The sequence below is a fragment of the Pristiophorus japonicus genome, chromosome 7 (genome assembly GCF_044704955.1).
Source record: "Pristiophorus japonicus isolate sPriJap1 chromosome 7, sPriJap1.hap1, whole genome shotgun sequence".
Lineage (NCBI taxonomy): Eukaryota > Metazoa > Chordata > Chondrichthyes > Pristiophoridae > Pristiophorus > Pristiophorus japonicus.
Genome location: NC_091983.1, coordinates 88,857,659 through 88,884,237, shown reverse-complemented (window position 1 = coordinate 88,884,237; position 26,579 = coordinate 88,857,659). Strand labels below are relative to the sequence as shown.

Here is a 26,579-nt window from a genome sequence, read left to right as displayed (position 1 = left end):
ATGATCGGATCAGCTATGATCGTATTGAATGGCGGAGCAGGCTCGAGGGGCCATATGGCCTACTCCTGCTCCTATTTCTTATGTTCTAATGCGGAGTTAGCTTATCTCATCCAGGCAGTGGTAAGGGCATTGCAAACCACTGCAGTGTCCATTGGGTTAAAAAGGGTAAAATGAGCCACAGTTCCCGCTACTGATCGCAATCCAGAGACCTGTGCTGGAAGTTCTTGTGAGTTGATGTTCGATGAGGGCAGGATCCAGCTTGGCTGTGATGCCCTTCTCCCTCCATTATTGTCAAGTAACCTGCTGACACTCACTGGTGAGACTCACAAATGAATATAACTCAGCAATGAATTAGCATCTTCAGGAAAGAGGAAAGAAAACCGGTGAGATGAAAAAGAGAAGGAAAAGAGAGACAAATGTTTGAAAGTGACAGCACAAGTGGGGCGATCCGTATAACACGCCGTTCTTTTTCATGAGTATTTCAGGGTATTTTGTAACTTTCAAAGTATGGAGTGTTTATGAGTGAAACATTGTTTGTGTTGTGTTATGCTGTAAATGCATGACCACTTCTCAAACTTTAGACCATTAATGAAAACTTTAGAATCACATTTCTCTGGCCACTCTGTGTAGCAATAAGTCAAGTTTAATGAAAATTTCCTTTGTTGAGGGAAATCGTAAGGTGATTACTTTAAATTGTGCTTCTGATTTCACTTGAAATCGTGAACAGACACACTTACAAGGTTGTTGCACATAGTAACCAGAGGAATTCTTAGCTGGTTGAATGTGTGAAATCATTCGTTATGTTAGAGGTTTTTTTGCTCATTATTTCTATAGTTACTTACTGTGAGTAAAAATAATTGGGCCTGAATTTGCGGTCGGAGGCTTCCCGCGGGCGGATGCCTCCGAACCGCAATAAATATACGCACCTAACTGATGGTCCTGGATCCACGAAGACTCGCATTCCAGGGCCTCTACGTGTAGGCATATGGTTCGCAAACACCCCTGGGATTACGTGAGCCGGCCCAACCAATCAGAAAGGATGTTCCCATTATGCTTATGGGGATTCCATTTATGTACGGAATCCCCAATAGGAACCACCCAAAAAATACATGTACACAGCCTTGAAATAAAAAAATCATTACATGATTAAAACGAATTAAAATACAATTACATTAAACATTTAAAACAAACATTTATTTTTTTGAAAAATAAATGTAAACATTTTTAAGGGACCAAAAATAACACAAACTTATTTTGCAGGTTTTTGAATCTTAAAATAATTGTTTTAAATTATTTTTATATTTATTTTCACATTTGCGCTGGTGAAAGAAGACTTTATGCCTGCTTTTACCAGGCGTAAGAGTTTCATGGGCATTGACTGGGCAATAGCTTTCTGTCAGCGAATGTCCATTTCCCGGGGATGCGGAGGATCTGTCAAGTAAACTCTTGACAGATCGCGAGTTCCGGGTTTTCGCGTAAACCTGGAACTTGCGAGGCACTGGTGAGTATGCGTTTATAGGTCACGGAACATCCGGGCCAATAAATCTGCCAGTAATACTGTACCTAGGCTCCGCCAACGCCCTCCCCCTCCCCCCACATCTCACTGACTCCAGCCCCATCTCTGCAAGGATGTAACAGTGTCTTCAGTGCTGAGCCAGCAAATGATAGCGTAACATTTTAGAGGTATCTCTTGCAATAATTAACCTGATAATTTTATGTCCTCTTTCTTTAAAAATGCATGATTTCAAAATAAAACTTCTTGTTGTCTCATTGTTCAAAATATGTAACTTTATCTCCACCTAGTGGCTAAATATAATTCTGTTACATCATTCTTCATGTCAATGCAAGACTTCTCAATTGAATACTACGTATAACATCTATCATTAAAGTTAATCACTCTCAAACAATGAAGTTTGGAATGATGCATTTGCAGGAACATTTTTCGCTTTCTTTGACACAGTTTTACATTAACATTACAAATGATAACTGTAGCGTGCAACGCATGAAATTGTTTAGGGTTTGAAACATGTTTAACTTAATAACTTTGCAATAACAGAAAGCGTGGTCACAATCCTGCCGAATGTTCATTGAACTGCTGTTATATTAATGTTCAAGTCATATGTGTTACAGTTCTTTTATACGTATAACTGTGGCTTTACTTTTGATTGTACTGTATATTTTATGAATTTGTACTCCTAGTGCAGAACTTTGCGCACTAGGAGCATGTACCGGGATTTTGGATGGCAACGTCAGTGGGCCCTGTTGGATTTTCTCTTCATTCTGATTAATGGATGGAAAATTCGGTGAGGCTCACTGATGTCCCCACATCCTGGTACGAGGCTCGACACCTTCAGAGCTTTTTGAAATCCATTTATGCCGTAATATTTAATATTAGTCTTTAACTCGCTTCACAGATGTGCAATACAATACTAAACAATTTTTGGCTGCGAGTATTCTATGTGAATTGAAAGGTGGGGTTACATAATATAGTATGTATGGTTAATGCAGCAATTGACCTGAAGAACAGCATCACACAATGGGTTCTGGGGAACTATTAATGAGGTTTGGACAGGAATTTAGCCATTCTCATAGAACAAAATATCTACCTCCAACCTTATAATCACAAGCTCCCCCCCCCACCCACCCATCCCCACCGACACTTTGTTCTTTTACTCTAAGCTCATATGCATCCCCCTTCTCCATGCTAATGGCAGCCATGTTTTCAGCGGCCTACACCCAATGTCCTGGAATTCCCTCCCTTGATCCCCTCCACCTCTCCACTCCCTTCTCGTTTAAGATCCTATTTGTGCAAGTTATTGTTGAAAGCTATTTTCCAATGTGATGCTTAATCACATTTGTTTTCTGTCAACTTAGCCAGTTCCCCGTGGTAACAAAAAATGTTCAGCACTTTAATCTTTTCCATTTCAAATATTTCCAAAATGAAACCTTGGTAGCCACAATTGACAAACTACCATAGTATTTCTCATTCTTTTTAATCTATCATATAGCTGGTTCTAATCTGCTATAAACCTCGTTGTTCAGGCACAAATAAAAGTAATAAAAACTGAAAATGTTGGAAATACACAGCAGGTCTGTCACCATCTGTAAAGAGAAAAGACAGGTTAATCCTTCATAAGAAGTCATGAAGATATGCACCTGAAACATTAACTTGTCTTTTCTGATTTCCAGCATTTGCAGGGTTTTTTAATGACTAATCTCTGTATGTCTGGTAGACATCTACTTTAGATGGAGAAATGCTGTATTGAAACCAAATTTCTGATCATCCCATCACATAAACAAATATAAATGATTAAAACAACCATTGCTGATACAAATATTTCTTTAAAAATTGTGTTCTACTTCTGCTCAGCCTTTAGAGCAATAGTGACACCATCTTCCGTGTTACCTACATGAATTTTCAATATGCTCAGCACAGTGCTAGGGTAACAAGACTAACATGTAAGATAAGAGGCATGCTCTGTCGATCATTCCATATATGATTTGAGTGACCAATGAGATGATCTGAATTTTTAGTAGAAAGTTTTGGTACATTACATATAAATGTTTTTCTTTGATGTCAGTCAAATTACTTTGATTAAAACCAGAAAACGCTGCTAACACTCAGTAGCTCAGGCATCATCTGTGGAGAGAACAAACAAGTTAACTTTATGGATGCGAACCCGTCTTCGGAACTGAAACATGAGAGGCATGCAGGCATGTTAATATCAGCAGGAAATGGAAGGAGAATATATAAAAAATAAAAAGAAAGGGAGCAAACCCGAGTGGAACAGTGAAAGGATGTTACACATCATCTCAGTCAAGTAATAGACAGAAGCATTAAATAATTGAAGAAAAAAACTGTAAATATCTAAGAAAATGGGAGGACTGGGAAATGGAAGAAAACAAAAAGTGGAAAACTTTTAATTAATTAAAATTCATTAGAAAATGAAGATATAACTAAAGTCTGAAGTTACTGAAGTCAATGTTCAGAACAGAGGGTTGCAGAGAAAGTAATTTCAATTGTTCATTGAGCTATGCTTACAGAAGCCATCTAGTTTGTACCTAACCTAGTAAATACATTTTATATTGCAGATTTAGACCATATCTAATATTTATTGATTGAGAAATGATAGTTCCCCATCCAACACTAAATAAGGTGACAATTATGCAGTCTTTGCTTGAAGCCATAAACACCTTTATCAAGCAGCTCCTTTTATTTCCAAGCGTTGTAAATGACTATTCTGCATTTTTCTTTCTAATGAAATTCTTTAACATCTGTGAAAATTGGTCAGCTGCTCACAGACTTCTCCACCAAAGAACATACAGGTAGGGAACAGAAGTCTAAAGTCAAATTCACAGATAGCTCCCCCATGTGTTCCATCCTTTTTCGGAAGCTCTATGTGGAGATAAATATCACTTTTGTGATGACTATCTCTTTCACCTAATTTAGTGACATTTTAGTGTCTAGTAATGATGTCTCATAAATATGGTCTCATTTTCAGAGATTAGCACCTAGTTAGACAATAATCCTTCCAGTGCTGTTACATCATAAAATGTTGTAATTTCATTTTTACAATGACTGACTTCAGTAAATTCAAGCTAAGCCATATAGACCAGGAAGCCTCAGGTTCGATCCCTGGTATGTGCTGACTTAGCTGATCTAAGGCAGAGTGCGTTGGACTACGAAGCGGGAAAATACTCATCCAGAGTTTCTGTCATGTGGCACCTGTTGGAAAGTGTAGGTGAGTGGAAGTTAGGATCAGGCTCAGCTGGGATGCTCCTTCACAGTTCAGTAACCTGCCAACACTCACTGTCTAAGCTCAGAGACGAAGAATGGCCACTTGGGTGAGGTACCAGAGGATGGCAGTGCGCAATGACCTTTAACATAGCAGGAAAACTAGACTGCTAGTGGCTCGTCCACAGTCTAATCATCACTGGCACTTTCATGAAAACAGGTTTCAAATAAAGAGGAACTTTGAAGAAATCGTTGCATTTCTAAAGTTTGGATCTTCTGAAGCATATCAAGAAATCAAAAAAGATAGCCAATGTAAAAGCAGAATAGCTACACACACCCAAAAAATTGACAACAAAATGCAGCAGCAGAACAGTGGGTCACTTCTGTATTTACTATATCTTTCTTGGGGATCAACAGCAGCAGATTGGTGGGATAACTTGTTCTTATTTAAATTAAATTTAAGGCATTGATTTAAAGGGTAGGTATGGCAGGTGGGTATTTTGATATTTGATACCTTTAAATGAATAGCCCTCCAGAGCAGGCTGTTTCCCAAATAATAATACAGGGAATCTTGTGTGTTTTATGGATTGTTTGTGTGTATGGCAATTCCATGCTGTTTTGTGATGCCTCACTTTGCCCAAAATAACATTTAATGATAAATTTCAGCACATTGTGTACACTACAAATAGTGCACCAGTAAAAGACACTTACCTTTTAATTAATAAGGTCCCATTTGTGCTTTACATTCATTTCCAGATTTACTGAGTATTTTGTGTAATTATGCAACAGCCATTTTTAACATATTTACACTGACAAATACTTTATGGATAGCTCCATTTGACTTCAAATTATGTGTTCTTCTCCACTCCAGCTTTCAGATTCCCTTCCACATGATCTTTTTTTTTTCATATTTTGTCAATGTTTTGGTCATTGAGACGATGGGTGTGTTAGTGCTGGGAATGGAGTACTTTCCATTATGGGGACCCAAAGCATCAAGTCAGGTCAGGTATAGTCTGGTTGAATGCACAGTAAACCTCCCTCTATTCTGCCCCAAGAATAACTTCAACCCCAATTCCTAAGCGCATCCTTTATGGAATTTATATTTCCCACATGAAACATCATGGCCTTTCCAACTAAGGCAGACAACTTGATGCCAGTTAGTCCTAAATTACCATTAATTTCCTACGAGGAGAGAAGCTGAGATTGCTCATGCTCATTTTAAAGAAGCTTATTGGGCTGGGCCGAATTTGAACCAGGTCCCAGAGATGAAAGCCCACCACATCACCATATCTAGTACACCATTATCTGACAAGAGGTAGGTAAGTTGCATAATCCTAACTCTCTGCAATACACTGTATAACCTTCCACCTGGAGGTATGCAAGAACGTCTGAGAGTTGCTCAGCCAAATTTCCACTTCAGATGAACCTGACCTTTGGGATATTGTAGGCACCCAGCATTTGTCCTAACAAAAGCAAAATGCTGCGGATGTAAGTAATTTGAAATAAAGAATAGAGAATGTTGGAAGTACTCAGCAGGTCAGACAGCATCTGTGGAGAAAGAAAAAGAGTTAACATTTCAGGTCGATGACCTGATGTCAGAACTTGAAGATGTTACAGATGTAACAGATTTTAAGCAAGTACAGAGGCAGGGAAAGGCAGGATGTGAGGAAAGATCAAAAGGGAAGGTCTGTGATACGGTAGAAGGCAGGAGAGATTTAATGTCAAAAGGAATGATGGGTGCAAGGCAAAAGGGGATGGTAATGGGACAAATAAAGAAACAAAAGATGGGTTTAGAAGAAGTCTATATGTGAATATCAACAGCTGTCGCCCGAAAAAATGGGGGCAGAGGTTATGAATGAACACAGTATGCTAAATTGAAAGAAGTTCCAGTAAATCTCTATTTTACCTGGAAGGAGTGTTCGGGATTCTGGACGGTGGGAAGGGAGGAGTTAAAAGCGCAGGTATTGCATCACTTGCGCTTGTACGGGAAAGATCCATGGGAAGGGGAGGGGGCTTTGGGGGTGATTGAGGAGTGGACCTGGGTGTCGTGGAGGGAATGGTCCCTTTGGAATACTGAAATGGGAGTGGAAGTTTTTGTTTATTCGTTCACAGGATGTGGGCACCGCTGGCAAAACCAGCATTTATTGCCCATCCCTTGAGAAGGTGGTGGTGAGCTGCCTTCTTGAACCACTGCAGTCTTTGTGGTCCATCCTTCCTCCCATCCCATACTTTCATGATATATATGTTTCTGGCCCAACAAGGAAGGAGGCATTGCTGGATCTGGTTCTTGGGACTGAGGTGGGTCAAGTGGAGCAAGTGTCAGTAGGGGAACATTTAGGGAACAGTGATCACAGTCTCATAAGGTTTAAATTAGCTATGGAAAAGGACAGGGACCAATCTAGAGTAAAAGTACTTAATTGGAGGAAGGCCAATTTCATTGGGTTGAGAATGGATCTGGCCTGGGTAAATTGGAATCAAAGATTGGCAGGCAAAACTGCAATCGAACCTTTAAAGAGAAGATGGTTCAGGTACAATCCACGTACATTCCCACGAGGGGGAAAGGTAGGGCAACCAAAGTCAGAGCTCCCTGGATGATGAAAGAGATAGAAAGTAAGATGAAGCAGAAAAAGACGTATGACAGACGTCAGGTTGAGAATACAAGTAAGAACCAGGCTGAATATAGAAAGCTCAGAGGGGAAATGAAAAAGGAAATAAAAGGGGCAAAGAGAGAGTATGAGAATAGATTGGCAGCTAACATAAAAGGGAATCCAAAAATAAATAGTAAACAGATTGTAGGGCCGATCAACGTCCAAAAAGGAGACCTACACATGGAGATAGAGGGCTTGGCTGAGGTACTAAATGAGTACTTTGTATCTGTCTTTACCAAGGAAGAAGATGCTACCAGAGTCATAGTGAAAGAGGAGGTAGTTGAGATACTAGAAGAGATCAAAAGGAAGTACTAGAAAGGCTGGCTGTACTTAAAGTGGATAAGTCACCAGGACCGGATGGAATGCATCCTAGAATGCTGAGGGAAGGAAAGGTGAAAATTGCAGAGCTGGAGCTACTGACCATAATATTCCAATCCTCCTCAGGTACAGGGGTGGTGCCAGAGCATTGGAGAATTGCAAATGTTACACCCTTGTTCAAAAAAGCGTGGAAGGATAAACCCACCAAATATAGGCCATTCAGTTTCACCTCGGTAGTTGTGAAACTTTTAGAAATGATAATCCGGGAGAAAATTAACAATCACTTGGACAAGTGTGGATTAATTAAGAAAAGCCATCACAGATTTGTTAAATGCAAATCATGTTTAATTAACTTGATGGAGTCTTTTGATGCGGTAACAGAGATTGTTGATGAGGGCAATGCAGTTGATGTGGTGTAACTGGACTTACAAAAGGCATTTGCTAAAGTGCCACATAATAGGCTTGCCAGCAAAGTTGAAGCCCATGGAATAAAAGTGACAGTGGCAGCATGGATATGAAATTGGCTACGTGATAGGAAACAGAGAGTAGTGGTGAATGGTTGTTTTTTGGACTGGAGGAAGGTACACAGTGGTGTTCCCAGGGGCCGGTTCTAGGACCACTGCTCTTCTTGATATATATTTATGACTTGGGCTTGGGTGTACAGGTCACAATTTCAAAATTTGCAAATTACACAAAACTTGGCGGTATAGTGAGCAGTGAGGAGAGTGATAGACTTCAAGAGAACATAGAGAGGCCGATGAAATTTAATGCAGAAAAGTGTGAAGTGATACATTTTGGTAGGAAGAACGAGAAGAGGTAATGTGAACTAAAGGGGTACAATTCTAAAGGGGCTGCATGAACAGAGAGACCTGAGGGTATATGTGCACAAATCATTGAAGTTGGCAGCTCAGGTTGAGAAAGCGGTTAAAAAAGGATATGGGATCCTGGGCTTCATAAATGGAGGCATAGAGTACAAAATCAAGGAAGTTATAATGAACCTTTAGAAAATACTGGTTCGGCCTCAACTGGAGCATTGTGTCCAATTCTGGGCACCATACTTTAGGAAAGATGTGAAGGCCTTAGAGATGGCGCAGAAAAGATTTACAAGAATGGTTCCAGGGATGAAGGACTTCAGTTACGTGGATAGACTGGAGAAGCTAGAGTTGTTCTCCTTGAAGCAGAGAAGGTTGAGAGGAGATTTGATAGAGGTGTTGAAAATCATGATGGGTCTGGACAGAGTCGACCCTTCCCATTGGCGGAAGGGTCGCGAACCAAAGCACACAGATTTAAGGTGAGTGGCAGAAGAACCAAAGGCGACATGAGAGAAACCTTTTTACACAGTGAATGGTTAGGATCTGGAATGCATTGCCTGAGAGGGTGGTGGAGGCAGATCCAATCGGGACTTTCAAAAGGGAGTTGGATAAGTACCTGAAGGTAAAACATTTGCACGACTATGGGGAAAGGGCGGGTCAGTGGGACTAGCTGACGTGCTCTTGCAGAGAGCCAGCATGGGTTTGACGGGCCAAATGGCCTCCTATGCTGTAACCATTCTATGATTCTATGGATCCCCCTTTCTCTGCCATATGCCTTGCTTAAAACCTGTTACATCTGTAATATTTTGCAGTTCACACGAAAGGTCCTTGACCTGAAATGATAACTCTGTTTCTCTCTCTCTGCAGATGCTGCCTGACCTGCTGAGCATTTCCAGCATTTTTTGTTTGTGTGTGGCATAGCTGATTGATTTACCATTTTATTGCTTCATTGATGAATATTTTTAAACAAACAGAAATGCTTGTCCCACATGTTTTCTTTTTTCAAAAGAAAACAGTTGGAAACCTTTGGACAATCCACAATTTAAATGGTGATATCTTTTAGAAAAATACTTGTATCAATGGAATTAATTTCTTAGCCAATTATGTACTATAGTTAAAAAGGTTTAGTAAAAGTTATATTTTACTAAGTAGTTCTAAGTTAGAAAGTACAAAATAAATATATTTCTCCTTCAGTGGTAGAAATATTTGTTAAAGCCCACACTTATTTATATTTCTTCTAACTTATGCCCTTCCTTCCCCATACTGCCAACCCTCTCCTACCTGCAGGCTGAGAAAAGGGCAAAACTTGTAGCTGTGATGGATGCACAGGAAGAGACCCCGGCTCAGAAAGAGAAAGAAACAAGCACAATCACTTCCCAGCAGTCCACTGATCCAGCACCTCCCAGCATTGTACCAACTCCACAACCTACAGTCATTACAAATGAGACAGCTGAGAAGGACACTTCCAAAATGACAGATGAGGAAGCAGAATATGAAGTAAGTTTATTATTTTATCCTCTGATATAAGTTGACCAGGTTGCTTAGCAATTGTGTGACAGGCATCATACTCAGTTCTTCAAATTCAACAAAATATAACTAATACAATACCGAAATATGATCATGGTGAGAGCCACGTGCTATTTGGTTAAGGGACCAATGTGCAATGTTGGTTCCTTTATAGTGTGGTGCTGAGTATTGACGCATCGGCGCATAACACTATGGGCAAAGAATTCGGCTCTGCAACGCCCGATTTTTCGGTGCTACGGGTGGTGATTTAGCACTCCACTTCCCTCTTGGAGAGCTAAAGCGGAGGTTCCCAGCAGAATCAAATCTTTACCGCCCGGCAATACTTTTGCGCACCCTGAAATGTTATTGACCCAAATGGAACGCTACGCAATTTTGACCCCTTTGCGATTCTTGTACTAGGACACCTAAATCTCTCTGAACACCAACATTTATAGTTTCTCACCATTTAAAAAATAATCTGTTTTTCTATTCTTCCTACCAATGTGAATAACCTCACATTTCCCCACATTATACTCCATCCCTTATTGCCCACTCACTTAACGTGTCTATAGCCTTTTGCAGGTTCTTTTTGTCCTCATCACAGCGTACTTTCCCACCTAGCTTTGTATCATTTGCAAACTTGGATACATTATACTCAGTCCCTTCATCTAATTCATTTATATAAGTTGTAAATAGATGAGGCCCAAGCACTGATCCTTATGGCACCACACTAGTTACAGCCTGCCAACTTGAAAATTACCCTTTTGTCCCTACTCTCTGTTTTCTGTCTGTCAACCTCTATCCATGCTAATATGTTACTCTCAACCCCATGAGCCATTATCTTGCATAACAACATTTTATGTGGCACCTTATCAAATGCCTTTTGGAAATCCAAATATACTACTTTCATTGGTTCCCCTTTATCTACTCTGCAAGTTACATCCTCAAAAAATTCTAATAAATTTGTTAAACATGATTTCCATTTCATAAAAGAATGTCGACTCGGCCTAATCATATTATGATTTTTTTAAATGCACTGTTACCCTATTCATAGATTCCAGCATTTTCACGATGACTGGTGTCAGGCTAATTGATCTGTAGTTCCCTCTCTCTCCTTTCTTGAATAGCGGGGGAACATTTGCTACCTTCCAATCCGCTGTGATTGTTTTAGAATCTAGGGAATTTTGGAAGATCACAATCAGTGCATCCACTATCTCTGCAGCCACCTCTTTTAAAACCCTAGGATGTATGTCATCAGGTCCAGGGGATTTGTCGGCTTTAAGGTTCTTGTTTTCTCTATTGATCTTAATTACTTTAAGTTCCTCACTCTCATTAGCCTCTTGGTTCCCTACTATTTTTGGTAAGTTTTATTGTGTCTTCTACTCTGAAGACAGATACAAAATATTTGTTTAAAGTCTCTGCCATTTCCCTTTTCCCCATTATCATTTCTCCTGACTTAGCCTCTAAGGGACTAACGCTTACTTTTCCTATTATCTTCCTTTTTATATACTTGTGGAAGCTCTTACAATCTGTTCTTATACTTCTTGCTAGTTTACTCTCATATTCTATTTTCTCCACTTTTAGCAATATTTATTTAAATGTTTGTCACTGCTTATCTACTGTCATACCTTTTAATCTAATTTCCCAATCCACTTCAGCCTACTCACCCCTTATTCCTTTGTAATTGGCTTATTGTTTCGCCCTTAAGTATTTCACTATTCCTCAGAGGATGATTTACAATGAGATTACGAACTAACCCTGTCTCATGACACAATACAAGATCTAAAATAGCCTGTTTCTTGATTGGTTCCACAAAGTTTTTGTTCAAGGAAACTGTCTTGAATGCATTCCATGAACTCATCCTACAGACTTCCTTTGCCAATTTGATTTGCCCAGTCTCTATGGAGATTAAAGTCCACCACTATTATTGCATTACTTTTGGTACAAGCTCCTATTATTTCTTGATTGATACTCTATCCAACGGTGTAGCTACTGATATATATTACTCCCACCAGTGTTTTATGCCCCATATTTCTTATCGCCATCCATACTGATTCTACTTCCTGATCTTCCGAGCCAAGATCCTTTTTCACTACTGTCCTTAATCGTTATTATCAGGGCTAACCCACTGCCGCCACCGCCCCCACCCCACCCCAGGGTGCAGGGATCCATCGACTGCATGCACGTGGTTTGCGGGCACCGCATCTAAATTCTTATATGTACCACAATTGCCAAGGTTTTCACTTGCTGAATGTGCAGTTGGTGTGCGACTATATTCAGCACATCTTGATGACGAATGCCTGGTATCCTGGCAGCAGTCACGATGCTTTTATTCTGTGTCGGTTTGCTGTTCCCTCAGTCTTTGAGACATCAAGAAAAACCAGAGGGTGGCTGCTCTATCCCTAGACCACCTGGCTCATGACTCTACTCTGCAGCTCAATTACACGTGGCCAGCATGTGCACAATGAGAGCCATGCTGCCACACAAAACATCAGATTCAGGTGAATTTATAATGGGGAACAAAGAAATGGCGGACCAGTTAAACAAATACTGTGGTTCTGTTTTCGCGAAGGAAGACACAAATAATCTTCCGGAAATACTAGGGGACCGATGGTCTAGTGAGAAGGAGGAACTGAAGGAAATCCTTATTAGGCGGGAAATTGTGTTAGGGAAATTGATGGGATTGAAGGCCGATAAATCCTCGGGGCCTTATAGTCTGCATCCCAGAGTACTTAAGGAAGTGGCCCTAGAAATAGTGGATGCATTGGTGAGCATTTTCCAACAGTCTATCGACGCTGGATTGGTTCCTATGGACTGGAGGGTAGCTAATGTAACATCACTTTTGAAAAAAGGAGGGAGAGAGAAAACGGATAATTATAGACCAGTTAGCCTGACATCAGTAGTGGGGAAAATGTTGGAATCAATTATTAAATATGAAATATCAGCACATTTGGAAAGCAATGACGGGATTGGTGAAAGGCAGCATGGAGTTATGAAAGGGAAATTCTGCTTGACAAATCTTCTAGAATTTATTTGAGGATGTAACTAATAGAGTGGACATAGAAACATAGAAAATAGGTGCAGGAGCAGGCTATTCGGCCCTTTGAGCCTGCACCACCATTCATTAAGATCATGGCTGATCATTCACCTCAGTACCCCTTTCCTGCTTTCTCTCCATACCTCTTGATCCCTTTTAGCCATAAGGGCCATATCTAACTCCCTCTTGAATATATCCAATGAACTGGCATCAACAACTCTCTGCGGTAGGGAATTCCACAGGTTAACAACTCTGAGTGAAGAAGTTTCTCCTCATCTCAGTCCTAAATGGCTTACCCCTTATCCTTAGACTATGTCCCCTGGTTCTGGACTTCCCCAACATCGGGAACATTCTTCCTGCATCTAACCTGTCCAGTCCCATCAGAATTTTATATGATTCTATGAGATCCCGTCTCATCCTTCTAAACTTCAGTGACAACACGCCCAGTCTCTCCTCATATGTCAGTCCTGCCACCCCGGGAATCAGTCTGGTGAACCTTCGCTGCACTCCCTCAATAGCAAGAACGTCCTTCCTCAGATTAGGAGACCAAAACTGAACACAATATTCCACAGTATCACCAAAGCCCTATACAACTGCAGTAAGACCTCACTGCTCCTATATTCAAATCCCCTAGCTAAAGACCAACATACCATTTGCCTTCTTCACCGCCTGCTGTACCTGCATGCCAACTTTCAATGACTGATGTACCTTGACACCCAGGTATCGTTGCACCTCCCCTTTTCCTAATCTGCCGCTATTCAGATAATATTCTGCCTTCCTGTTTTTGCCAATGGATAACTTCACATTTATCCACATTATACTGCATCTGCCATGCGTTTCCTCACTCACCTAACCTGTCCAAGTCACCCTACAGCCTTTTAGCGTCCTCCTCACAGCTCACACCGCCACCCAGCTTAGTGTCACAAGGGAGGACCAGTGGATATGGAATATTTGGACTTTCAAAAGGCTTTTGTTGTGCAAAATTAAAGCACATGGTATTGGGGATAATGTACTGACGTGGATCGAGAACTGGTTGGCAGACAGGAAGCAGAGAGTCGGAATAAATGTGTCTTTTTCAGAATGGTAGGCAGTAACTAGTGGGGTGCCGCAGGGCTCAGTGCTGGGACCCAGCTATTTACAATATACATTAATGATTTGGATGAGGAAATTGAGTGTAATATCTCCAAGTTTTCAGATGACATTCAGATGCTAAAAGGCTGCAGGTGACTTGGACAGGTTAGGTGAGTGGGCAAACACGTGACAGATGCAGTATAATGTGGATAAATGTGACGTTATCCACTTTAGTGGCAAAAACATGAAGGCAGAATATTATCTGAATGGTGGCAGATTAGGAAAAGGGGAGATGCAACGAGACCTGGGTGTCATGGTACATCAGTCATTGAAAGTTGTCATGCAGGTACAGCAGGTGGTGAAGAAAGTAAATGGTATGTTGGCCTTGATAGCTAGGGGATTTGAGTATAGGAGCAGGGAGGTCTTACTGCAGTTGTACAGGGCCTTGGTGAGGCCTCACCTGGAATATTGTGTTCAGTTTTGGTCTCTTAATCTGAGGAAGGACGTTCTTGCTATTTGAGGGAGTGCAGCGAAGTTTTACCAGACGGATTCCCGGGATGGCAGGACTGACATATGAGGAGAGACTGGATCGACTGGGCCTGTATTCACTGGAGCTTAGAAGGATGAGAGGGGATCTCTTAGAAACATATAAAATTCTGACGGGACTGGACAGGTTGGATGCAGGAAGAATGTTCCCAATGTTGGGGAAGTCCAGAACCAGGGGATATAATCTAAGGATAAGGCGTAAGCCATTTAGGACTGAGATGAGGAGAAACTTCTTCACTCAGAGAGTTGTTAACCTGTGGAATTCTCTACCACAGAGAGTTGTTGATGCCAGCTCATTGGATATATTCAAGAGAGAGTTAGATATGGCCCTTATGGCTAAAGGGATCAAGGGGTATGGAGAGAAAGCAGGAAAGGGGTACTGAGCTGAATGATCAGCCATGATCTTATTGAATGGTGGTGCAGGCTTGAAGGGCCGAATGGCCTACTCCTGCACCTATTTTCTATGTTTCTATCATAGAGCAGACCATAGGAGTGCTGAAGCAACATTTCTGCTGCCTGGACCGCTCTGGAGGAGCCTTACAGTACTCCATCAGAATGACTTTCAAGATTTGTTGTGGTCTGCTGCATGCTTCACAATCCCGCGATGAGGATGGCAGAGCCCTTACCACCAGGCATATGGCGAACAGCTAGGAAGGAGGAGAAGGCAGAGGAAGAAGCAGAAAAGGACAAGAAGGAAGTGGAAGGCAGGAAACAACCCAGACAGTCCCTTTCTGCCAGGGCTGTCCATGATCGACTCATCCAACTGTGGTTCCAGTGAACACAACCCCAATTCCCCATCCACCAATAACTGGTCCACATCTTACCATCCCTCTGATATGAACCATCACAGTGTCCTCTTAGCCACAATGCTGAAATGAAAGCCACCACAAAACAAATATTCCAAATCAACTTTATGCATCAATCTGTCCAATATTACATAAAGAGGTCAACTAATCACCCTTTGTGCATTCCCTTAGTACCTGTCTTCTGTGTGCGCCTTTGCCTGTCCGAGTGCTCCTACGAAGTGCTACCCCAGTGGCTGCAGCATGGAGAGAGACTTGTGAAGAGAGAAAGTGTTACGAGATACTATTAACAAAAATTTAGAGTACCACAGTTAATGGCTTTAGGAGACACAGGCAATGCTTTATTAACTCAATTGAATTTTTTGAGGAAGTGATGTAAACATTAGATAATGTAAGTGCAATGGATAGTATCTACTAGTATTTCTGGGAAGCTTCTGATAAACGTTCACACAGCTCTTAGGGCTCAAATTTCCCCAGTTATGTGTGCCGTTTATTTCGCGTGCCCCATTTTTTTTTTTAGCAAATTAAAACTTCCAAGTTTCCCCAAAGTTTCTGCACCAGCGTAACTCAGTTAGTTACGATTTTTTTAGGTTAGGATTTTTTGCGTCATAGGGGGGTGTAACCTGATGTCGGCACAAGTTTGTCATATTTAAGCAAGTTTGGCCAACTTACATTTTTCCAAAGACCACTTCCAAAAAACTTTCTGGGCACTTAAGAAAAACCAGCACACATAAAAAAACCGGCGCAGAAAGATGTCATTGTTTTTATACGAAGTTTTGGAAGGAGTCAAGAAGGCAAAGAATATGCATCATGAAGCTTAATTTTTTCAGAGGCAAAAGGGAGAAATTGGAAGTCTAATGCAATTCTTTAATTTTTGATTTTTTTCAAAGTACTACGCCACCACCGAACGTCTCCTCACCGGGCTCGAGGGTTGGTGTGTCAGCCGGCAGAATCGCTCCCTAACCCGGACACAGGGACTCGGGGCTTGGCTTCAAAAGAAGTCTGGCAGGGTGGGGGGGAGCGGGGGGGTGGGTGGGTGGGGGGCTGGTGGAAGTCGAACTTGTGTATGGAGAAAGAGTCAGACTGTGAGCTCAAAGTAAAGTGTGACCGTAGTCTTTTATTGCAGGTCTTCTAGAGTGCCTCTCCAACCTGTGAAGCCTCCTTAAATACCTGTGCTCCCAAGGGATTATGGGATCCCTTGGGACTCCAGGGGATGAGCCCTCTGGTGTACAGTGTAAATACAAGTCCACATATATAACAACACTCTCCTCCAAAGTCAATAGTGTAACTATTTACAATGTGAGTCGATCTGGGGCCCTTCTTGCCCTGGTTGATCGTCTCGGCGTGAAAGCTGGTGTTGTTGAATCATTTGTTGGGCCCTCGCTGGGCTGCTGTGCAGCTGGCCTTGCTGGGCTGCCTGGTGTGTTGGGCCCTGCAGGGCTGCTGTGGATGATGGGTTCTGTTTCGTCATCAACTGTGGTGCCGGTTGCCACTGGTCTGTATGTTGGGGGATCAAAAAAGGCAGGGTCCAAGGTGGGTTGCTCAGGATAGTCCGTGAATCTGAGTTTGATTTGGTCCAAGTGTTTCCGGTGAATGAGTCCATTTGAAAGTTTGACCCGCAACACCCTGCTCCCCTCTTTGGCCACGACTGTGCAGGGAAGCCACTTGGGACCTTGTCCATAATTTAATACAAATACAGGATCATTGATTTCAATCTCGCGTGACACATTTGCGCGATCATGATATGCACTTTGTTGAAGCCGCCTTCTCTCTACCTGTTCATATGGATCAGGGTGAACGAACGAGAGCCTTGTCTTAAGTGCTCTTTTCATCATGTGGGATCCCAGTGAGTGAGTGTGATCTTGTGCGGTAGCTAAGCAGGACTCGGGATAGGCGAGTCTGCAGTGAGCCTTCAGCTAGCCTCTTCAAGCCTTGCTTGAAGGTTTGCACTGCTCTCTCTGTCTGACCATTGGACGCTGGTTTAAACGGGGCAGATGTGACATGTTTGATCCCGTTACAGATCATGAATTCTTTGAACTCAGCAGTGGTAAAACATGGCCCGTTGTCACTCACCAGGACATCGGGTAAGCCATGAGTGGCAAACATAGCCCACAAGCTTTCAGCAGTGGCAGTGGATGTGCTAGCCAACATTATCTCACATTCAATCCACTTGGCGTATGTGTCTACAACCACAAGGAACATTTTACCCAAGAACGGGCCAGCATAGTCGACGTGTACCCTAGACCACGGTTTGGAGGGCCAAGACCATAAACTTAGCGGCGCCTCCCTGGGTACATTGCTTAATTGCGAGCATATATTACATCTATGAACGCAGGACTCTAAGTCCGCATCGATACCGGGCCATCACACGTGGGATCTGGCTATCGCTTTCATCATTATGATGTCTGGGTTCGTACTGTGGAGGTCATTGATGAAGGTGTCTCTGCCCTTCTTGGGGACCACTACTCGCTTGCCCCACAGAAGACAGTCTGCCTGTATAGACATTTCATTTTGCTCCGCTGGAATGGCTTTATCTCTTCTTGCATTTCCATTGCGACACTGGACCAGCTACCGTGAAGCACATGGCATTTGACTAGAGATAATAAGGGATACTGGCTTGTCCAGGTTTAGATCTGCTGGGCAGTGACGGGTGATTGCTCACTCTCAAATGCTTCCATAACCATGGCTAGATCTGCGGGCTGCGCCATTTCCACCCCCGTGGTGGGCAATGGCAGCCTACTGAGAGCATTGGGGCAGTTTTCTGTGCCTGGCCTGTGGCGGATGGCATAGTTGAATGCAGACAACATGAGCGCCAATCTCTGGATGTGGGCTGATGCGTTGGTATTTATCGCTTTACTCTCGGAGAACAGGGATATAAGTGGCTTATGGTCAGTTTCCAATTCTAATTTTAGCCCAAACGTTTTCTTTATCCCATAGACACACGCTAACGCTTCTTTCTCAATCATGCTGTCGGCTCTCTCAGCCTTAGACAAACTCCTGGATGCATAAGCAACCGGTTGCAGTTTCACGAAATCATTAGCTTGTTGCAATACGACACATCACATGCTAGTACCAAACACTTACATGGATCATATAACACAAGCAATTTGTTTGAGCATAACAATTTTCTCACTTTTGCAAAGGCATTTTCTTGGCTTTTGCCCCAAACCCATGCGCCCCCTTTTCATAGTAAGACATGTAGTGGTTCTAGCAGTGTGCTGAGACCCAGAAAGAAGTTACCAAAGTAGTTCAAGAGTCCCAGAAACGACTGCAGCTCCGTCATGTTCTGTAGCCTCCGTGCGTTCTCGATTGCCTCTGTCTTCGCGTTGGTGGGCCTGATGCCATCCGCCGCAGTCCTCCTTCACAAGAACTCCACTTCAGGCGCCAGGAAAACGCACTTCGAGCGTTTTAATCTGAGCCCCACGTGGTTGAGTCGACTAAGAACCTCCTCCAGGTTCTGCAGGTGCTCGACTGTGTTCCGACCTGTGACCAAGATGTCGTCCTGGAAGACCACAGTGTGCGGGACCAACTTCAGTAAACTTTCCATGTTTCTCTGGAATATTGCCGCTGCTGATCGGATTCTAAACGGCCATCTGTTATAAACAAAAAGACCTTTGTGCGTGTTGATGTAGGTGAGGCCCTTCGATGATTCCTCCAGTTCCTGTGTCACGTAGGCTGAAGTCAGATCCAACTTCGTGAACGTCTTTCCTCCCGCCAGCATTGCAAAGAGGTCGTCGGCCTTTGGTAGTGGGTATTGGTCCTGCAGGGAGAAACGATTGATACTTACTTTGTAATCGCCACAGAATCTGACGGTGCCATTTCCCTTGAGGACTGGGATAATAGGACTGGCCCACTCGCTGAACTCGATCGGTGAAATGATGCCTCTCTTTGTAGCCAGTCTAGCTCAATCTCTACCCTTTCTCTCATCATGTACGGTACTGCTCTCGCCTTGTGATGGATGAGTCATGCCCCCGGAATTAGGTGGATCTGCACTTTTGCTCCTTGGAATTTCCCGATGCCTGGTTCGAACAGCGAAGGAAATTTGTTTAAGACCTCGGCACACGAAGTGTCGTCAGCGGGCGATAGCGCTCGACCGCCGTCCCAGTTGCAGTGTATCTTTCCCGGCCAGCTCCTGCCGAGCAGCGTGAGACCATCGCCCGGTACCACCCAGAGTGGTAGCTTATGCACCGCTCCAACGTAGGAGACCTTTACGGTAGCAGTGCCGATTACAGGAATCAGTTCTTTCGTGTAAGTTCTTAGTTTCGTGCGAACTGAAGTTAAGACCGGCCTTGAGGCCTTATTGCACCACAACCTTTCGAAAGTCTTTTTGCCCATGTTGGACTGGCTCGCGCCCGTGTCCAGCTCCATTGACATTGGGAGTCCATTTAGTTTAACATTCAGCATTATCGGGGGACAATTCGTGTGAATGTGTGCACCCCATATACCTCTGCCTCCTCGGTCTGAGGCTCTGGTTCGTCATGATCCTCCGTGGATCTGTCCTCCTCTACAACATGGTGGTTTGCAGGTTTAACAGGCTTTGCAGTTTGCCTGCACACTCGTTGGAGGTGTCCCATTGTTCCACAGCTCTTGAAAATGTACTCTTTGAATCAGCATGAATGGTAACGATGATCACCCCCGCAGCGCCAACAAGGTGTTAATGGCCTTGCATTCATCACCCTTGATGGTGGACTCTGAGACATCTGCGGACGTGCAGCTACAGGTATGTGTGACCTGCCCTGTACGTTATGATTCGAAAACAACATCACTTTGTTCACAGTATTTGTAGCAGCACTTGTGTCCTGAGAGATTTGCTTCGTATTGTCACTGGTGGCAATGAATGCCTGGGCTATCGCTATGGCCTTACTCAAGGTTGGGGTCTCTACAGTCAAAAGTTTGCGAAGTATGGTTTCGTGGCCAATGCCAAGTACGAAAAAGTCTCTGAGCATGTGCTCCAAATGTCCTTCAAATTCGCAATGTCCTGCAAGGTGTCTTAGCTCGGCGACATAACTCGCTACTTCCTGGCCTTCAGACCTTTTATCGGCGTAAAACCGGTACCTCGCCATCAGAACGCTTTCCTTCGGGTTCAGATGCTCTCGGACCCGTGTGCACAAATCGTCGTACAATTTCTCCGTGTGTTTCGCTGGAGTGAGCAGATTCTTCATGATCGCCCTTCGTTTGGTAGCGCTGTCTTCCCCATCTAGCTCGTTGGCCACGAAGTATTGGTCGAGTCGCTCCACAAAAGTTTCCCAATCATCTCCCTCCGAGAATTTCTCCAGGATGCGCACTGTTCTCTGCATCTTTGGGTTCGCTATCTGTATCTCATCGCCAGTTGTTGTGTATGGAGAAAGAGTCAGACTGAACACTGTGAGCTCAAAGTAAAGTGTGACCGTAGTCTTTTATTGCAGGTCTCCAAAGTGCCTCTCCAACCTGCGAAGCCTCCTTAAATACCTGTGCTCCCAAGGGATTATGGGATTCCTTGGGATTCCAGGGGATGAGGCCTCTGGTGGCTGTACAGAGTAAATACAAGTCCATATATAATAACAGAACTGAAGGGATGAGAACCCTTAGGCTATACAGCAGCTTCAAAAGAAACCCGGGGGGTTAGTGGGGGGTCGGGGGGGGTGGAAGCTGAGCCCCTGTGTTCGGGCAAGGGAGCCCCTGTGTTCGGCCGACCCTCAAGCCTGGTGAGGAGACATTCAATGGTGGGGTGGTACTTTGAAAAAAATCTAAAATTAAAGAATTGCATTAGACATTGTTTCTTATTTGACTGCCTAGCTTCCCGTTCTAAGCAAGCCTACTGCGCATGTGCAGATCAGGGTATGGTCCATACTAGGTCGTCTACCTTGGGGAGAGAGAGAGAGGAAAGAAGGTGTGAGTGCTTTGTCCTGCTGTTTTGAGCTTCTTGCAAAGCTACAATTAAATTATGGGGGCAATATTGACAATGCCATACCTCAAGCAAGCCTTCTGCATGATTGGAGGTGCGGAGGTGAAGATTGATTGGGCATCATCACCTGAGGAACCTCAGCACGTAAGATGATGGGTAGGAGGCCTTACCCACATCGGGTATAGCGAGACAGGCATTCATACCTGCACCTGAGTGATGCAGACTGTGTGAGAAGGCTGCATTTCCGCAAATAAGTTGTAACCGAGATCTGTGAGTTAATAAAAGCAGATCTGCACCCTAGAAGCGTCAGGAGGACTGCTTTGTCAGTTGAAGTAAAGTTTACAGCTGCACTTTTATTTTATGTATCTGGATCATTTCAGGCCACAACTGGGGATGTGTGCGCCATTTCTCAACATGCAACACATATCTGCATTCGGCAGGTGACTGCTGCACTATATGCCCAGAGGAATGACTACATAAAGTTCCCCATGGCAATGTGAGACAGGGCTGTGGGTTTCTCCAAGATTGCTGATTTCCCCAAGGTGCAGGCCTGCATTGATTGTACCCACATCGCTTTGCGAGCACCTTTGGAGGATTCCGAGATGTACAGGAACAGAAAAGGCTTCCACTCCATGAATGTGCAGCTCATCTGTGACGACATGCATCACATCATGGATGCGAGATACCCTGGGAGCACCCATGATGCGTTCGTCCTACGGGAGAGCGCTATATCTGCCATGTTTCAGCAGCCGCCAGATGGGCAGAGCTGGTTGCTGGGGGACAAAGGGTACGGCCTCGTCACCTGGCTCATGATGCCCGTACGCATAACCCGGACAGAAGCTGACTGGGAATACAACATGTCACACATTACGACATGCAGCATAATAGAAAGGATAATTGGCATCTTGAAGCAGCGTTTCAGATGCATGGACCATTCCGGAGTCTACTTGCAATACTCCCCTGAGATTGTCGGTCAGTTCACTCTTGGCTGCTGCATGCTGCACAACTTAGCCATCATGAGGCAGCAGCAGCTGATAGTAGAATACCCACCTGAGGTGAGAGTGGCTGATGATGATGAGGAAGATGCAGATGACGAGGAGGAGGATGAGGAAACCATGCAACTACCTGAACCCGGAGCACAACGGCAGAGGCGGTCTGGGGATTAGAGTGGGAGCGGCAGTGGATTCCGTCATTGGTCGCGGGATCTGAGCGTGTTCCCTTATTGCAGCAGCTACCTCCGACATTCCCTCCCTCATGTGCCCCGACAGCATCTCAACTACCTGCAACATTCCCTCCCTCATGTTCACAGACAGTGTATCAACTACCTGTGACATTCCATTCCTAATGTGTCCAGACGGTGTTCCCATTTCTTGTGAGAGTGTTGTTACTTCTCCCGACAGTGCCGATACCTCATCACTCACCCCACTGATGGTGTCAAAGAGTGATTGCGTAAGGTCAGTGCTCTCCCCACTCATTGCCATCATCTGCACCACATCTGTTACATCCTGCGGCTCAGGAGAGTGCTGTCGAGCTCACCTTCCCCTCCTCACCCTGGGTGTGGATCACTGCATCCCACTGAGACTCACATCCTCAGATGGTGGGGCCCTGGGTGTGGCTTGCTGCATCCCACTGGAACCCGCAGCTTCAGAATGTGAGAAACCATGGAATGTCCCAACACTAGTACCTCTCAGGAAAGGGGCTGGCACCTCAATGGGCGGCACCAACACCTCCTCCAGAGTGAGTACGAGTGGGGGCTTCATCCTCCCCCTCCCCCTGCCCCTCCTCCTCACCCCCATGCTCTTGGTCTGGAAGGTGGGATTGGAAGATGTTCTCCTCTTCAGGCTCGTCCGCGTCTGAATCTTCTTCTGCATCGGCTTCAGCCTCCTCAGGGTTGGCCTCAAGTTCTGCCAAATATAACAGAACAGACCAGTGGTTAGCAGCAGAGGACAGGGCAGGGTGGCATGAGTAGGCTCACACAGTGCAGGCAACAGGCTCATTGAAAGGATCATGATGAATGATAACACATTGCATCAACCGAAGCGTAGCTGACGGAAACATCCCCATGAACCGATGCATGGCTAGCCCACACAGTACTTAACATTTAGCAAAGCCAGACTTTGGAATTTGCAGGACTTACCCTCTCCCTGGAATGAAGCCCAGCTTGTTCGGTGGTGGTTGCTTTTCTCCAGGTAGGACCCATCAAAGCAGTGACGCTGTCTTCCAATAGTGTCAGTGGATGCAGATTTGCCGGGGCTCCTCCTGTTAGAGTGCTCTCTCTTTTGTTGTGTGCCACCTTCCTCTGCAAAGCTGAAAATATAATTTTTTAGAGAGGGTGTCTTTCTGCTGAGTGGAACATACAGATGATCACATTTACAATTGCAATTCCATTGAATAAATGAAAATATTACTTACACTAACTACTTGACCAAGGTCCTGCCACTTTTTGCACTGGCCTCCAGACCTCGGGGTGGTCACCATTGCACCAGTAATCTTGTGCAAGTTGGTTCCAGTGTTTCTTCATTTCTTTTGATGAAACTTTTATGTGACCTCAGCTGGTGTCCAGCTCGTGCCATCTGGCCTCAATTACAGTAACTAGTGCCTCCACTTCCTCTTGTGAGAAATTCTTGGTCCTTGACCCGCGTTGCATATTGCAGCTCCAATTTTTTGCACTGAGAATTAAAGTTCTCACACACAACTGGCTCTTTAAAAATGCCAAATGCAGACCGGGAGGTGTGCTGGGCATGCGCGCCCATAGCAGTCATGTAAAAAACTTCTTTTTTTTTTCGTGCATGCGCAGAAGAAGGGGACATCCTTTTTTTTGGTGCAGACATTCAGCTGCACCCCTGAAGTTAAAGGACAGGCTGCATGGTGCCAATTAAAAAAATTAGAACGGGGAAACTTTCATGTTATTTTTTTGGAGTAGTCAGGGCCAAAAAAAATGGGCGTAACTCTTGAAATACGCCAAAAAAAGGCATTGGGGAAAATTGAGCCCTTAGAAAGTAATTTGATGTTGTGGTATTATCGGAGAATTAGCAGAATAGATTAGGAGTTGCCTGAAATTCTGCACATAAAGAGTGGTTCTTGACAGGAAAGAGAAGTGTTCAGATTGGTGCCTGATGCTGAGTGAAGTTTCCCAGCGCTCTGTGCCGGGTCAGTTTAATGTGGATAATCTAAGGTAATACAATTTGAAGGGAAATAGAAAGAATGGGAGTATGCAATCAGTGAAAAGAGGCAAAAGGATGTTGGTGAAAAGAGACCAAGGGGTTTATAAATAAAGCCATAAAAAGGCCAACAGTATTTTAAGTTTTATAAATAAGGGCATAGAATATAAAAGTAAGGACATAAATATGTACAAAACGTTGGTTGGATTACTGTGTGCAGTTTTGGGCAACCCTTTACAGAATGTACATTAATACCATAGAGATTATACAGCCAAGGTTCACCTGGATGATGAATGACAAGGTGGAAAACTATAGTAAGGAGGAGAGACTTGAGATAATGGGACTATTTCCTCTGGAGCAGAGAAGGCTAATTGGAGATTTAATGTAGGATTTAAAATTATAAAAACTTTGGATATAGAGAGGGTAAGAAAAGGCTTTCCCCTACTAGGGAATTAGTGACAAGCAGTCGTCAGTTTAAAATTGACACGAAAGGAGGGAAGAGAGAGGTTAGAAGTTTCTTTAGACAGAGGGTTATTGGAGCATAGAATGGTTGTGTCTTTAATGGGAAAATTGAACAAATATTTTGAAATAATGGAAGTTGCAGGGCTTTGGAGAGAGCACTAAGCAATGGTTGGGGAGAGCACTGAGCAGTGGGATAAGCTTTTGATTACTCTAGCAAAGAGCTGGCACAGACATGATGGGCAGAATGACCTCTTCCTGTACTGAAAAACTTATGATTGTATGGGTCCTTTACTGCCCACTATTTTTTATTCATGAAATTTCTACTTATCCAGTACTGGATGTCGGATACGCAGTCTGACAATTTGGAGACACTGGAGGGGTCAAGAGAGGTAGTGATAAGGTAGAGTTGGGTGTTGTCAGCATACATGTAGAAACTGATACTATGTTTTCAGATGATGTCGCCGAGGGGCTGCATGTAGATGAGAAATAGGAGGGGGCCAAGTATTGAACCTTGGCAGACACCAGAAGTAACAGTTGGGGGGTGGGAAGAGAAGCCATTGCAGGTGATTCCCTGGCTACAACTGGATAGATAAGAATGGAACCAAGTGAGTGCAGTCTCACCCAGCTCGTTGGCCACGAAGTATTGGTCGAGTCGCTCCACAAAAGTTTCCCAATCATCTCCCTCCGAGAATTTCTCCAGGATGCGCACTGTTCTCTGCATCTTTGGGTTCGCTATCTGTATCTCATCGCCAGTTGTTGTGTATGGAGAAAGAGTCAGACTGAACACTGTGAGCTCAAAGTAAAGTGTGACCGTAGTCTTTTATTGCAGGTCTCCAAAGTGCCTCTCCAACCTGCGAAGCCTCCTTAAATACCTGTGCTCCCAAGGGATTATGGGATTCCTTGGGATTCCAGGGGATGAGGCCTCTGGTGGCTGTACAGAGTAAATACAAGTCCATATATAATAACAGAACTGAAGGGATGAGAACCCTTAGGCTATACAGCAGCTTCAAAAGAAACCCGGGGGGTTAGTGGGGGGTCGGGGGGGGTGGAAGCTGAGCCCCTGTGTTCGGGCAAGGGAGCCCCTGTGTTCGGCCGACCCTCAAGCCTGGTGAGGAGACATTCAATGGTGGGGTGGTACTTTGAAAAAAATCTAAAATTAAAGAATTGCATTAGACATTGTTTCTTATTTGACTGCCTAGCTTCCCGTTCTAAGCAAGCCTACTGCGCATGTGCAGATCAGGGTATGGTCCATACTAGGTCGTCTACCTTGGGGAGAGAGAGAGAGGAAAGAAGGTGTGAGTGCTTTGTCCTGCTGTTTTGAGCTTCTTGCAAAGCTACAATTAAATTATGGGGGCAATATTGACAATGCCATACCTCAAGCAAGCCTTCTGCATGATTGGAGGTGCGGAGGTGAAGATTGATTGGGCATCATCACCTGAGGAACCTCAGCACGTAAGATGATGGGTAGGAGGCCTTACCCACATCGGGTATAGCGAGACAGGCATTCATACCTGCACCTGAGTGATGCAGACTGTGTGAGAAGGCTGCATTTCCGCAAATAAGTTGTAACCGAGATCTGTGAGTTAATAAAAGCAG

The 26,579-nt window shown here is 43.9% G+C and overlaps 1 protein-coding gene across 2 annotated transcripts in view; it reads left to right on the top strand.

Annotated features, from left to right (window-relative positions):
- dnmt3ab (DNA (cytosine-5-)-methyltransferase 3 alpha b) overlaps positions 1-26,579 on the top strand; it is a 725,841-nt gene that overhangs the window by 508,141 nt on the left and 191,121 nt on the right. For both annotated transcript variants that reach the window (XM_070885120.1, XM_070885118.1), the window contains exon 8: positions 9,801-10,010. In XM_070885120.1, the coding sequence (XP_070741221.1) occupies positions 9,801-10,010 (210 nt within the window). The remainder of the gene's footprint in view (positions 1-9,800; positions 10,011-26,579) is intronic.